Here is a 13,103-nt window from a genome sequence, read left to right as displayed (position 1 = left end):
CCCAATCAAGTAAAGTCAAGAAAAATGTACCAGCCTGGGCACCAGCTGTCAGGTCGTGTCAAATCCCTAATCTGTTCCTGACCTTTGTTTTAGGTGTCTTAAATGTTGTATGCAATTGTGGTCTGTCGAATGGGTGGGAGGGGAGGGTTGCTCAATGGTGAATCTTGGACACAATGGATAACTGTAATTTGTGACTGATTATTGGAAATTGTTTGAGTTTGAAAATGTATGAATAAAATATATAAAAAGAGATATACTACAATGTGGTTGAACAGCTCACTGTTGACCATGAATACTCCACCAGGGTAGTCTGCTGCTAAAGTGTCCTGCCCCGAAATGCTGACAGGCTCTTTGTCTCCCTGAGACACTCCTTCTCCTTCTTCACTCACGATTCCAACGTCTGCAGTTTGTGTGTTTCTCTGTTCTGCCTGATGATCTTGATGCTGAACAGTCAAGGAGAGTTGAGCAGCTGTTTGTTTCAACATACAAGAGATTTAGGCAATGATGGTTTTCTCCACTCAGTTAATCAACAGCAGGAAGGTTCCGTTTGCACTCTCCATGTGTCACATGGGCTTATCATTGAGTGTGCAGCTACATTTCGTCAAAGATAGGTTTGTGGTTTCCGTCGCTGCTGGAAAGTATGTCACAAGGCAGAGAGCTGGACGAGCTGCCTGTGCTTCCGACCATCAACGGGTCGGTTAGCCATTTCTTAAAATGAATCATGGTTTATTCATCGGTTGCTGATCCCTCGTTGAAGGCGCTGCACTCGGCGGAGGTGTCCATTTGACGACCTCATTTGTTGCTGTGAATTCGGAGAAGAAGCCCACCCCCTTCCTTTCCCCTCCCACCGGACAGAGGCAGCCTCGTCAGAGGAAGGTACCGTATCCCCGCAGGCTTGCTCTGTGCCCAAGTGGGCTGAATGTGGGGCTGCAGGGGTGCTTGGGAAAAGGTTGGCCTTTCCTGGAAATGTACTGGTGAGGTTTGGGGGCTCTGGGCCTCAGAACTCAGGAAGTTTCTCTGCTGCTGTGACATTCGCAAGCTGGGCTGAGGAGGAATTGGGTAGGTCTGTGGCTTGGTCGGAGACCAACGCTGCCGCCTCACGTCCCCAGGTATATTGGTGGAGTGCCACCTACTGCAGGAGAATTGGCAGTACTTTGAATGTTGATGAAATACATTTTTGCAAGGTAAGGGCATCAACGTTTCAGCAGTGGACAAAGATAAACGGAATGTCTACATATTGTGAGAAAGAGGGTGGAAAGTGATAGGATGATTCGGGGCAGAAATGAGCTGGAATCTCATCTCACCAAAGGGCAGGGTAGGACTGAAGGGCAGAATGGCCTCCCCGAGAGTCCTCAGGTCTTTGAGGTTTGGGGAGTCGACTTCCGCGTGAATGTTCTGTTACCAGGGTGCTTGCAGGTTCAATCCCATGAGGAGTCTGGGAAGGGAATCCGTCAGGAAACCCGGCACAAAAGGCAGCTTTAAACTTGCAAAGTCCCGGCTGGAGAGCACTCTTGCCGACGCATGGCGGGCAGCAGTTGGCTGTGGACGTGCTGGAAAGCTGATGCTTTCTATGCAGAATTGACCATGCTTTTGGACGACTGCATCAGTTCAGGAGGTAGGCAAGCTTGCTGAGGAGTGATTAGCAAGAGGGAACTCGTTGGAAATGGCCAATTAAGAATAGGAATGTTCATGATGGCCATTTGCAGGCATCCCATCTCCATGGTCAACTGAACACAGATGGAGTGGTGATCTGTGTGATCCTGTTGCAAGTGTTCTCATTTCCAGGCCTATAAATGAAAGGATATTAATTGTCACAATTGGCTCAACAGTACATTACCAAGTGATGACCAAGGACGGGATTGATCTGGGTGTTTTATTTAATCCCTTTTCCTCAAGCAGGATCAAGGACGACCTGTGTTGCTGGGTTCTGAGGTGCCGATGAGGCCAATGTAAAGACCGCAGACCCTTCCACAGACAGGAAGTGTCCAATAGTTTGGGTGGGTGGGTCATTTGTGAGATAGTGTACTCACGGGGAGTTTCTGTGCGCCCTCGATAAAGGGAGTCCAAATTCTTGGTCCCGTTCCCAGTGTTTCCCCCCTCCCACTGGTCCTTCAGTGGTCAGAAGGGGTGGCACGGTTGGTGTAGTGGTCAGTGCAATGCCTTCACAGCACCGGCGATCGGGACCAGGATTCTGTAAGGAGTTTGACCGTTCTCCCCGTGTCTGCATGGGTTTTCCCCGGGGGCGTCGGTTTCCTCCCATTGTTCAAAACATACCGAGGGTTGTAGGTTAATTGGGTGTAATTGGGCGGCACGGACTGAAATGGCCTGTTACTATGCTGTACGTTTAATTTTTTTGTTATTTAAAAAAGAAGCTTCCAGGAGACAGAGAGAATATTGCCCTTCTTCACGAACGCTTTGAAGAATCCATGAATTTGTTTTCTCTCTCTCTCTCTCTGCCTGGTATTCGTCCCATGATAAAGCTTGAAATAGTGTCTGCTTCAGGAGTCTGCTGCTGAATGCAAAGGTCAAGGAGTCATAGTGTCCGATAGCTCAGAAACAGGCCATTCGGCCCAACCCATCCATGCTGACCAAGCAAGTCCCATTTGCCTGAGTTTGGCCCATATCCCTCTAAACTCGTCCTCTCATGTACCTGTATGTGCAGAGTGTGACAGAGTGATGTCTTGACTCACAAGAGGACACTGATAATTGGTCTGCTCATCCTTCCAGTGAATTTAGAATCTTCTGAGATGGTCTTGATGGTATTTTTCCTGCTGGAAGTTTTCCTGGTCATGGAAGAAAATCTACTACCCATACAAAGGAGGTACAGGAGAATCAACATCAGGACATCCAGGCTGGGAAATGGCTTCTTCCCACAGGCTGTGAGATTGATGAACAATGTCCTGTAACCTTGGGTAGATCATTTGGGTGTAATTGGGTGGCATGGACTTGTGGGCCGAAAGGACCTGTTACCGTGCTTTATGTCTAAATTTAAATTATTTATATATGCACACAGTATATGGACATACAGGAAACAAGTAAATTGTTTTGAAATATTTATGTGTGTATGCGTATATATATCTATCTCTCTCTCTCTCTCGCTCTCTCTCTCTCTCTATATATATATATATATATACTGTATACTTACCTACGGCTCCTAGAACGCTTCCACCAGCGTTGTCTCCGCTCCATCCTCAACATCCATTGGAGCGCTTACACCCCTAACGTCGAAGTACTCGAGATGGCAGAGGTCGACAGCATCGAGTCCACGCTGCTGAAGATCCAGCTGCGCTGGATGGGTCACGTCTCCAGAATGGAGGACCATCGCCTTCCCAAGATCGTGTTATATGGCGAGCTCTCCACTGGCCACCGTGACAGAGGTGCACCAAAGAAAAGGTACAAGGACTGCCTAAAGAAATCTCTTGGTGCCTGCCACATTGACCACCGCCAGTGGGCTGATAACGCCTCAAACCGTGCATCTTGGCGCCTCACAGTTTGGCGGGCAGCAACCTCCTTTGAAGAAGACCGCAGAGCCCACCTCACTGACAAAAGGCAAAGGAGGAAAAACCCAACACCTAACCCCAACCAACCAATTTTCCCCTGCAACCGCTGCAATCGTGTCTGCCTGTCCCGCATCGGACTTGTCAGCCACAAACGAGCCTGCAGCTGACGTGGACTTTTTACCCCCTCCATAAATCTTCGTCCGCGAAGCCAAGCCAAAGAAGAAGATATAAATAATTTAAATTTAGACATACAGCACAATAACAGGCCCTTTTGGCCCACGAGTCCATGCCACCCAATTACACCCAAATAACCTACATACCCCGGTACATTTTGAAGAGTGGGAGGAAACCAGAGCCCCCGGGTAAAACCCATGCAGACACAGGGAGAGTACAAACTACTTACAGACATTGCTACGTGGTGGAGAATGCCATCATTGGTCACTGGCGCTGTAACAGCGTTGCACTAACTACTACATTAACTGTGCCACCCATAATGTGTGTGTATTGTGTATGACCTGTGGTCCAGAGAAATGCTGTAGCCCAGTGGTTGTGAGTTTGAAGCTGGGACTGAAATTTTGATTTTTAAAGACCTTTGTCCACACCTGACCAAAGACGGTCCCAGCATATTGAAGATGGTGGTGATCTTCCTTCACTGAAAAGGGAGCCCTGAGATGTGTTGTCTGTTTGGCAGGATCTTCTTGTCAACCTCCATTCCTGCAATGGAGGGTGTGTTTGGGTGGAGAGAGGCAGAGATTCATCCAGGTGTGTTTACAGTGGAGAGGGTGCAGAGATTTAAAAAGATGTGACTGGGCAGGGGACTGTGGAGAGAATCCTCGGCAGGTGTTTTGGATCAGAGGGTGCAGATTCATCAGGATAAGTTTACTCTGGACAGCGTGTAGAAATTGATTAAGAAGTTTTTACTCGGAGAGGGTGGAGAGATTCTTCAGGATGTGCTTGTGTGGAGAGGTTCATGAGGATGTATTTAAGTGGTCCGGGGGGTCAAGAGATCCTGGCAGAGTGTCTTAGCACCAAAGGGCCTTGGATTCCTTAGGTCTCCTGGTCCCCTTGTGAGGAAGGAGAGGCGTGCTGGGTCTCTAGCTCAACGGTGGAGAGGGGATGCACTTTCCCCCTGAACTTGATGCCCTGACTGGGGGTGGCGAGAATGAGCTCTGTGGCTCACAGGGCACTTGAGGCAATGGACCCTCTGTTCCAGCGGGTGCCAGGTCCCTGAGGGAGACGGTGTCCTCCCTGCCATCTGGGTGCTCCACATAGGTGTACATGGGATTGGAGTGGAGCAGTTTCACCCTTTCCACCCATCGGGGGGTGGGGGGGGGGGGAATGGTCTTGCTTCTCCTCAAGTGCTTCTTGAGAAGGACTGGACCAGGAGTGGTGAGCCAGATTGGGAGTGTAGTTCCCGATGCCGATTTTCTCTCAAAAATGAATAGGAGCTCATGAGAAGTAGCATTGATCATGGTACATCGTAGCGACCAGGTGGAATGGATCACCATAGGGAGGACTTCCTTCCAGCGTGAGTCTGAAAGGCCTCTTGACTACAGGGCCAGTTTGGCAGCCTTCCAGACTGTGGTGTTTTCCTTTCCAACCTGCCCGCTCCCCCGGGGGAGTGCTGAGGAAGTGCTGGTAGTTCTGCTGGATGCGATGCCTCTCACCAGCAGGTTCTGACGTAGCTCGTCACTCAAAGGATGAGCCCCAATTCCTTTGAATATAGCTGGGATACCTGAACAGGGTGAAAATGGAGTTCAGGGCCATTATGACTGAATGGCGAACAGGAAGCGGGAGTATTCATCAATAATAGAGAGGAAGAAAGCATTCCTGTTCGTGGAGGTCTCTTAAAATCGACACTGAACTGTTCGAATAGCCTGGATGGCTTGATCAGGTGTGCTTTGCAGGTCAGTAGAAGTGCCGCTTGCACTCTGCGCAGACCTGGCAATACCTGGCCTGGAGTGGGGCAGATTGTACGCCTTGACAAAATGAGTCACATGGGTGATCCTGGATGGCAGAGTTCATTATGCAGAGACCGGAGATGGCCAGTGTGTGCAGAGGCACAGCTTCCTCTGGATAAGGTATCTGGAGGGTCACTAAGGGCTCCTGGCCGACAGGCAATGTCATAATTGTAGGTGGAGAGCTCAATGCTCCACGTAGAAATCTTGTCATTCTTGACATTACTAAACATGAATGTGACGAGCACTGGTCAGTGAAAAACATATATTTCCTACCAGCCAGGTAGTGCCTCCAGAGCCTCACAGCTTCTACAATGGCTTGAGCCTCCTTTTCCACCAATGAGTATCGGAGCTCGTGGCCTTGTAGTGTCCGCAAAAAAATTGCAACTGGCCTGCCTGCCTGATTGAGGGTAACGGCCAGGTCTATATCTGAGGCGTTGCCTTGGAAAGGTACACTCTCGTCCACTGTGTGCATGGTGGCTTTTGCAATGTGCTTCCGGAGGTAGTTAAAAGCCGGTTGGGCTTCAGCCGAGAGGAGGAAATCAGTGGCTTTTAAGAGAGGACAAACTTTATCAGCATATTGAGGGATCCACTGAGCGTAACCTGAGAAAAACTCCAGGCATCTCCTCAAAGCCTTCGTGGTCCTGGGAATGGGGAGCTCTAACAGGAGGTGGATCCTATCGGGATCGGGGCCAATGATGTCATTCTCCACCACATAGCCAAGGAGAGCCAGACATTTAGTTCTGAACAATGGAGGGTGAATGCATATGCGAGCAAGTCACTTACTGATGTTGAAAGACGTTATTCACGGACAGAGAAGGAGGCCCTGGGACTCGTATGGGCCTGCGAACATTTCCAAGCTTATCTATGTGGCATAGAATTCCAGCTCTTAACTCATCACAGACATCTGGAAGCCATTTATTCTCCGAGATCAAAGTCGTGGGCTAGAATTGAAAGATGGATCCTGAGATTACAACAATATTGCTACAGGGTGATTTACATAGCAGGGAAAAACAATAATGGTGATTCAAGGTTCACTATCAAGGTTGCTGAAAGACAATGGGGTAAAGCACTCGACGCTTGAGATGGAGGCTGAATCATTCGTGAGATTTGTTGCGGTGAATGCTACACCATGAGCAGTACAAACCAGGGAGAGTGAGGAGGAATTATGCATGGACCCAGAACTGATGGACATTAGGGATCGGATCAATAGTGGTGACTGGAACAACTGTCAAAACAAAACCTATGTGGCCATCAGAGATGAACTGTGCATAAATGGAAGATGTGTGCTCAGGGGAAACCGATTTGTCATTCCACAGAAATTGAGAGGAAGGATGGTAGCACTGGCTCACGAGGGACATTTGGGAGTTGTTGGAAAACAAAATCTCCGAACAAAAGTTTGGTGGCCAGGAAAGGAAAAAGATGTGGAAAAATAGGTGAGATCATGTCATGGGTGTCAGGTAACAAGCAAACCTGAACCGATACGAAGCACACTGCTACCAGCAGGTCCATGGGAGGATATTGCAGTAGACTTCTTGGGCCCATCCCAACTGGAGAATCGATTATGGTGGTTGTCAACTATTACAGCAGGTATTATGAGTATGTCATAATGACATCAACAACAGCAGAAAAGACTATCGCAGCACTGAGGGAGATCTTCGCCAGACATGGCTTACCAGTGACTTTGCATTCAGGCAATGGACCTCAATTCATATCAGAGATATTCCGAGAATTCATGAGAACCGTTGGTGTGCACCACCACAAGGTTACACCAAAGTGGCCACAGGCCAATGGAGAAGTTGAACGTCAGAATCAGTCACTGGAGGAAAGAATGAGAATCACTCAAGTAGAAGGCAAGGACTAGAAAGAAGCTCTTTTGACCTACTTAGTAGCATACTGAACGACACCACATAGTACCACAGGAAAACGTCCAGCAGAACTCTTGTTCAGAAGAAAGATCAGAACCAAAATACCACTGGCTGTTGACATAGTGAAAGTCCAGGAAATGGAAGACCACGATGCTAAAAGAAATGGGGAAACAAAACTGTATGTGGACAGGAAAAGGAATGTCAGACCTTCAGATGTAATACCAGGGGATGAGGTACTGGTGAGGAAATAAAATCAGAATAAAATGGACACACCGTTTATTCCCCAAACATATATTGTGGTGTCCAGAGAAGAAAATCAGGTGACAATCCAGTCCCCAGAAGGTGTTACTTATGACAGAAACACATCACATGAAAAAATATTATTGTTGCAATGCTCCAGTGATGTTGACGCCAGACGAAGCTGCGAGAGAGCAGAGCCAAGATGGCCAACTTGATGGATCTGGAAGTCACCAGCTAGAAGGAGAAACTACTGGAAACCAGCATCAAGGTGGTAGACAAACTGAACAGGACATCGCGGTTAGCAGTCCAGAAGTGGGCCAGATAATACAAGGAGAGCGACTGCAGCGTCAGCGACAGCCACCGAGGATATTTCAAGACTTCATGATGTAATAGTGTGGAGAACTTTGTATTTTATGGTTTGAAAATCTGTGTTTTTTTTAATCATCCAGGAAAATATGTGATTTGGAAATTGAAGTTGATATTGAAAATAATCAGTATCAAAAGTTGACTGGTTTAAAAGTAGTTTAAGCATTATTCATTTATTTGATGATAGTTTGATAAGGGAGGAATGTTGTAGTGATAAATAATATAGTTCAGTTATTGGTTATCAATTGTAATGGCTGGCATGTTGCACTGGGCCACGAGGGAGTAAAAAACAGTTATGGTGGACTAAAGACTGAGCATAGTCCTGCTCAGCCTCAGAGTGTTGACTTTATTTGACCTCAGGTTTCGACAGGTCGGGTTTCACAATCATCTTCAGAAGGGTTCTGGCTTTAGGCAGGAAACTAGGGCTATATGAGAGAAGATGAGGCGGAGCCGGGGCCAGCCATCAGCACAACACACTCCCAGTGAATCCCAGTTCACTGCAAGGGTGGAGAGATTCATGAGGAAGTGTTTACACAGGAGAGGGTGAAGAGATTCATGAGGACGTGTTTATACAGAAGAGGGTGGAGAGATTCATGAGGATATGTTTACACAGGAGAGGGTGGAGAGATTCATGAGGATGTGTTTACACAGGAGAGGGAGGAGAGATTCATGAGGACGTGTTTACACAGGAGAGGATGGAGAGATTCATGAGGATGTGTTTACACAGGAGAGGGAGGAGAGATTCATGAGGACGTGTTTATACAGAAGAGGGTGGAGAGATTCATGAGGAAGTGTTTACACAGGAGAGGGTGAAGAGATTCATGAGGACGTGTTTATACAGAAGAGGGTGGAGAGATTCATGAGGAAGTGTTTACACAGGAGAGGGTGGAGAGATTCATGAGGATGTGTTTACACAGGAGAGGGTGAAGAGATTCATGAGGACGTGTTTATACAGAAGAGGGTGGAGAGATTCATGAGGAAGTGTTTACACAGGAGAGGGTGAAGAGATTCATGAGGACGTGTTTATACAGAAGAGGGTGGAGAGATTCATGAGGATATGTTTACACAGGAGAGGGTGGAGAGATTCATGAGGATGTGTTTACACAGGAGAGGGAGGAGAGATTCATGAGGACGTGTTTACACAGGAGAGGATGGAGAGATTCATGAGGATGTGTTTACACAGGAGAGGGAGGAGAGATTCATGAGGACGTGTTTATACAGAAGAGGGTGGAGAGATTCATGAGGAAGTGTTTACACAGGAGAGGGTGAAGAGATTCATGAGGACGTGTTTATACAGAAGAGGGTGGAGAGATTCATGAGGAAGTGTTTACACAGGAGAGGGTGGAGAGATTCATGAGGATGTGTTTACACAGGAGAGGGTGAAGAGATTCATGAGGACGTGTTTATACAGAAGAGGGTGGAGAGATTCATGAGGATATGTTTACACAGGAGAGGGTGGAGAGATTCATGAGGATGTGTTTACACAGGAGAGGGAGGAGAGATTCATGAGGACGTGTTTACACAGGAGAGGGTGGAGAGGTTCATGAGGACGTGTTTACACAGGAGAGGATGGAGAGATTCATGAGGATGTGTTTACACAGGAGAGGGAGGAGAGATTTATGAGGACGTGTTTACACAGGAGAGGGTGAAGAGATTCATGAGGACGTGTTTATACAGAAGAGGGTGGAGAGATTCATGAGGATATGTTTACACAGGAGAGGGTGGAGAGATTCATGAGGATGTGTTTACACAGGAGAGGGAGGAGAGATTCATGAGGACGTGTTTACACAGGAGAGGGTGGAGAGGTTCATGAGGACGTGTTTACACAGGAGAGGATGGAGAGATTCATGAGGATGTGTTTACACAGGAGAGGGAGGAGAGATTTATGAGGACGTGTTTACACAGGAGAGGGTGAAGAGATTCATGAGGACGTGTTTATACAGAAGAGGGTGGAGAGATTCATGAGGATATGTTTACACAGGAGAGGGTGGAGAGATTCATGAGGATGTGTTTACACAGGAGAGGGAGGAGAGATTCATGAGGACGTGTTTACACAGGAGAGGGTGGAGAGGTTCATGAGGACGTGTTTACACAGGAGAGGATGGAGAGATTCATGAGGATGTGTTTACACAGGAGAGGGAGGAGAGATTCATGAGGACGTGTTTACACAGGAGAGAGTGGAGAGGTTAATGAGGACGTGTTTACACAGAAGAGGGTAGAGAGATTCATGAGGATGTGTTTACACAGGAGAGGGAGGAGAGGTTCACGAGGATGTGTTTATACAGGAGAAGGTGGAGAGATTCATGAGGATGTGTTTACACAGGAGAGGGAGGAGAGATTCATGAGGACGTGTTTACACAGGAGAGGGTGGAGAGGTTCATGAGGACGTGTTTACACAGGAGAGGATGGAGAGATTCATGAGGATGTGTTTACACAGGAGAGGGAGGAGAGATTCATGAGGACGTGTTTACACAGGAGAGGGTGGAGAGGTTCATGAGGACGTGTTTACACAGGAGAGGATGGAGAGATTCATGAGGATGTGTTTACACAGGAGAGGGAGGAGAGATTCATGAGGACGTGTTTACACAGGAGAGGGTGAAGAGATTCATGAGGACGTGTTTATACAGAAGAGGGTGGAGAGATTCATGAGGATATGTTTACACAGGAGAGGGTGGAGAGATTCATGAGGATGTGTTTACACAGGAGAGGGAGGAGAGATTCATGAGGACGTGTTTACACAGGAGAGGGTGGAGAGGTTCATGAGGACGTGTTTACACAGGAGAGGATGGAGAGATTCATGAGGATGTGTTTACACAGGAGAGGGAGGAGAGATTCATGAGGACGTGTTTACACAGGAGAGAGTGGAGAGGTTAATGAGGACGTGTTTACACAGAAGAGGGTAGAGAGATTCATGAGGATGTGTTTACACAGGAGAGGGAGGAGAGGTTCACGAGGATGTGTTTATACAGGAGAAGGTGGAGAGATTCAGGAGGATGTGTTTACACAGGAGAGGGAGGAGTGATTCATGAGGACGTGTTTACACAGGAGAGGGTGCAGAGATTTATCATGAGGTGGGGTGCTGGGGATTAAAAAGATGTTTGAGTTGAAATTCTGCCTGGCCCATTGGAAAGAGAATCTCAGGAAGTGATGACAGAGAAGAGGTGGAAAATCTTGTGAAATTGTGCAAGAGTAATAACCTAAATCTCATCATGGAGACAACAAATGAAATTATCGTGGACTTCAGGAGAACAAGGAATGACCACCCTCCACTACACATCGATGCCCCTGTAGTGGAGAGTGGAGAACATCAAGTTCCTTGGAGGTCACTTAACTAGAGACTTATCGTGGACACTCAACATCTCCTCACTTGTGAGGAAGGGCCAACAGCGACTTCACTTCCTGAGAAGACTGAAGCGGGCAAGACTACCGACCATCATTATGTCAACCATCTATAAGAGCTCTATTGAGCGCGTCCTGGCTGGCTCCACCACAGTGTTGTGTGGTAGCTGCAGAGAAATGGACCGGAGGTCACTCCATAGGGCCATAAGAGTGGCAGAGAGGATCAGTAGAGTCTCCATCGCCACCATCGACATGATCCACCGGGATCGTTCCGCAATATCATTGAAGATCCCTTCCACCCTGCACACAGCATCTTTCAGCTGCTGCCATCGGGGAAGAGTTACAGGAGTTTCAGAGCCAGCACCACCAGGCTGAGGAGCAGCTTCTTCCCATGGGCAGTGAGATTGTTGAATGACCAAAGGAACTGCTCACACTGAACATCTTCTCTAATATCCACGAAGCAATTTTTATTTGTCGATATGCATACTTGTCCTGCATATGTGTTGCTGGCTGATATGTATTACGTCAGGTGTTTTGCACTGATACACTGTTTTGTCGGGTTGTACTTGTGCAATCCAATGACCATAAACTTGACTTGTACATACTTTGACAATAAATCTGAACTTAATTTTTGGGCTCGGGAGATTGAAAGATTCATCAGGATGTTTTTGCTCAGGACAGGGTGCAGTGATTCCTCAGACGCTGTGTCCACAAGTCAGACTCCAGGATAGTGTGTTGCCTCCTGGGTGCGCGGGTCCAAGATGTTTCTGGGTGGGTGCAGAATATTCTTGAGAGGGAGGGTGACCAGCCTGAGGTCATGGTACAAATTGATACCAATGACATAGGTAGGAGTGGGATAAACATCCTGCACAGTAAGTTTAGGGAGTTAGGAAAGAGGTTGAAGAGCAGGACCTCCAAGGATTACTCCCGATGCCACGAGCTAGGAGGTCAGAACAGGAAGGTAGCGCAGACACAGGGGCAGGGGGCAGGGTTTCAAGTCCTTGAATCATTGGAACCTTTACTCGGGAAGGGGTGACCTGTACAAATGGGACAGATTTCACCTGAACTGGAGGGGAACCAATATCCTGGCAGGGAGGTTTGCTAAGTCTATTGGAGGTGGTGATGGGGGTGGGGGGGGGGGGGTGTGTAGGATTAAATTAGATTTGCAGAGGTGATGAATCATAGTGGAGGCAGGGGATGAGGTGGATGGGCACAAGTAGGGAGCAGATAGGGAGTTTATGTGGAAGGACAGGCAGACAGGACAAAACTGGAGCCATTGGGATGAGTTACAATACAACAGGGACACAGAGTCAAAAAAAACAAATGAAGGGGTAAAAGGTTTGTATTTAAATGGGGGGAGGGAGAGCTGGGGGAGAGACTCTCGCAACAGGTAAGAATTATCAGGATGAATGCTTGAACTGTTGGGGCATGGAAGTGTCTGTACCAACTGATGGTAAATTGGTGTTTGTGGAGATGGGTGTTTGAAATATTGCATGGAATGATGGGCTGAAAGGCCTGATTTTGTATGACTCAGTGTCATGGGTCAGTCTGCTCAGTAGGAAAGACAGCCAGGGCAGGGTTTTGCTTCTCTTGCAGGATGTGGGAAATCTGGGACACTGTCCCTGAAGACCACACCAGCAAGAGGTGCATCCAGCTGTAGCTTCACAAGGACAAAGTTAGGAGTTGCATGAACACGGGATCATTCAGGAAGCTGAGGGGGTGATAGTCAAGAGTCATAGGGAGGCAGTCAGACTGAGGAGATGGGAAACAGGTCACTGGGTGACTGTCAGGTGAGGGAAAGCGAATAGGCAGTCCATGCATGGTAAATAGTA

General features: G+C 47.7%; 1 protein-coding gene across 1 annotated transcript in view; it reads left to right on the top strand.

The window, feature by feature from the left end:
- Positions 1-504: 504 nt before the first annotated feature.
- The window catches only part of unc13d (unc-13 homolog D (C. elegans)), a 147,178-nt gene continuing 134,579 nt past the window's right edge, over positions 505-13,103 (top strand). The window contains exons 1-2 of the mRNA XM_069923281.1: positions 505-638; positions 758-1,184. Coding sequence (XP_069779382.1) covers positions 505-638; positions 758-1,184 — 561 coding nt within the window. The remainder of the gene's footprint in view (positions 639-757; positions 1,185-13,103) is intronic.

The sequence above is a fragment of the Narcine bancroftii genome, chromosome 3 (assembly GCF_036971445.1).
Source record: "Narcine bancroftii isolate sNarBan1 chromosome 3, sNarBan1.hap1, whole genome shotgun sequence".
Lineage (NCBI taxonomy): Eukaryota > Metazoa > Chordata > Chondrichthyes > Torpediniformes > Narcinidae > Narcine > Narcine bancroftii.
Note: the sequence above shows the minus strand (reverse complement) of the source record. Positions and strands in the feature narration are given on the sequence as shown.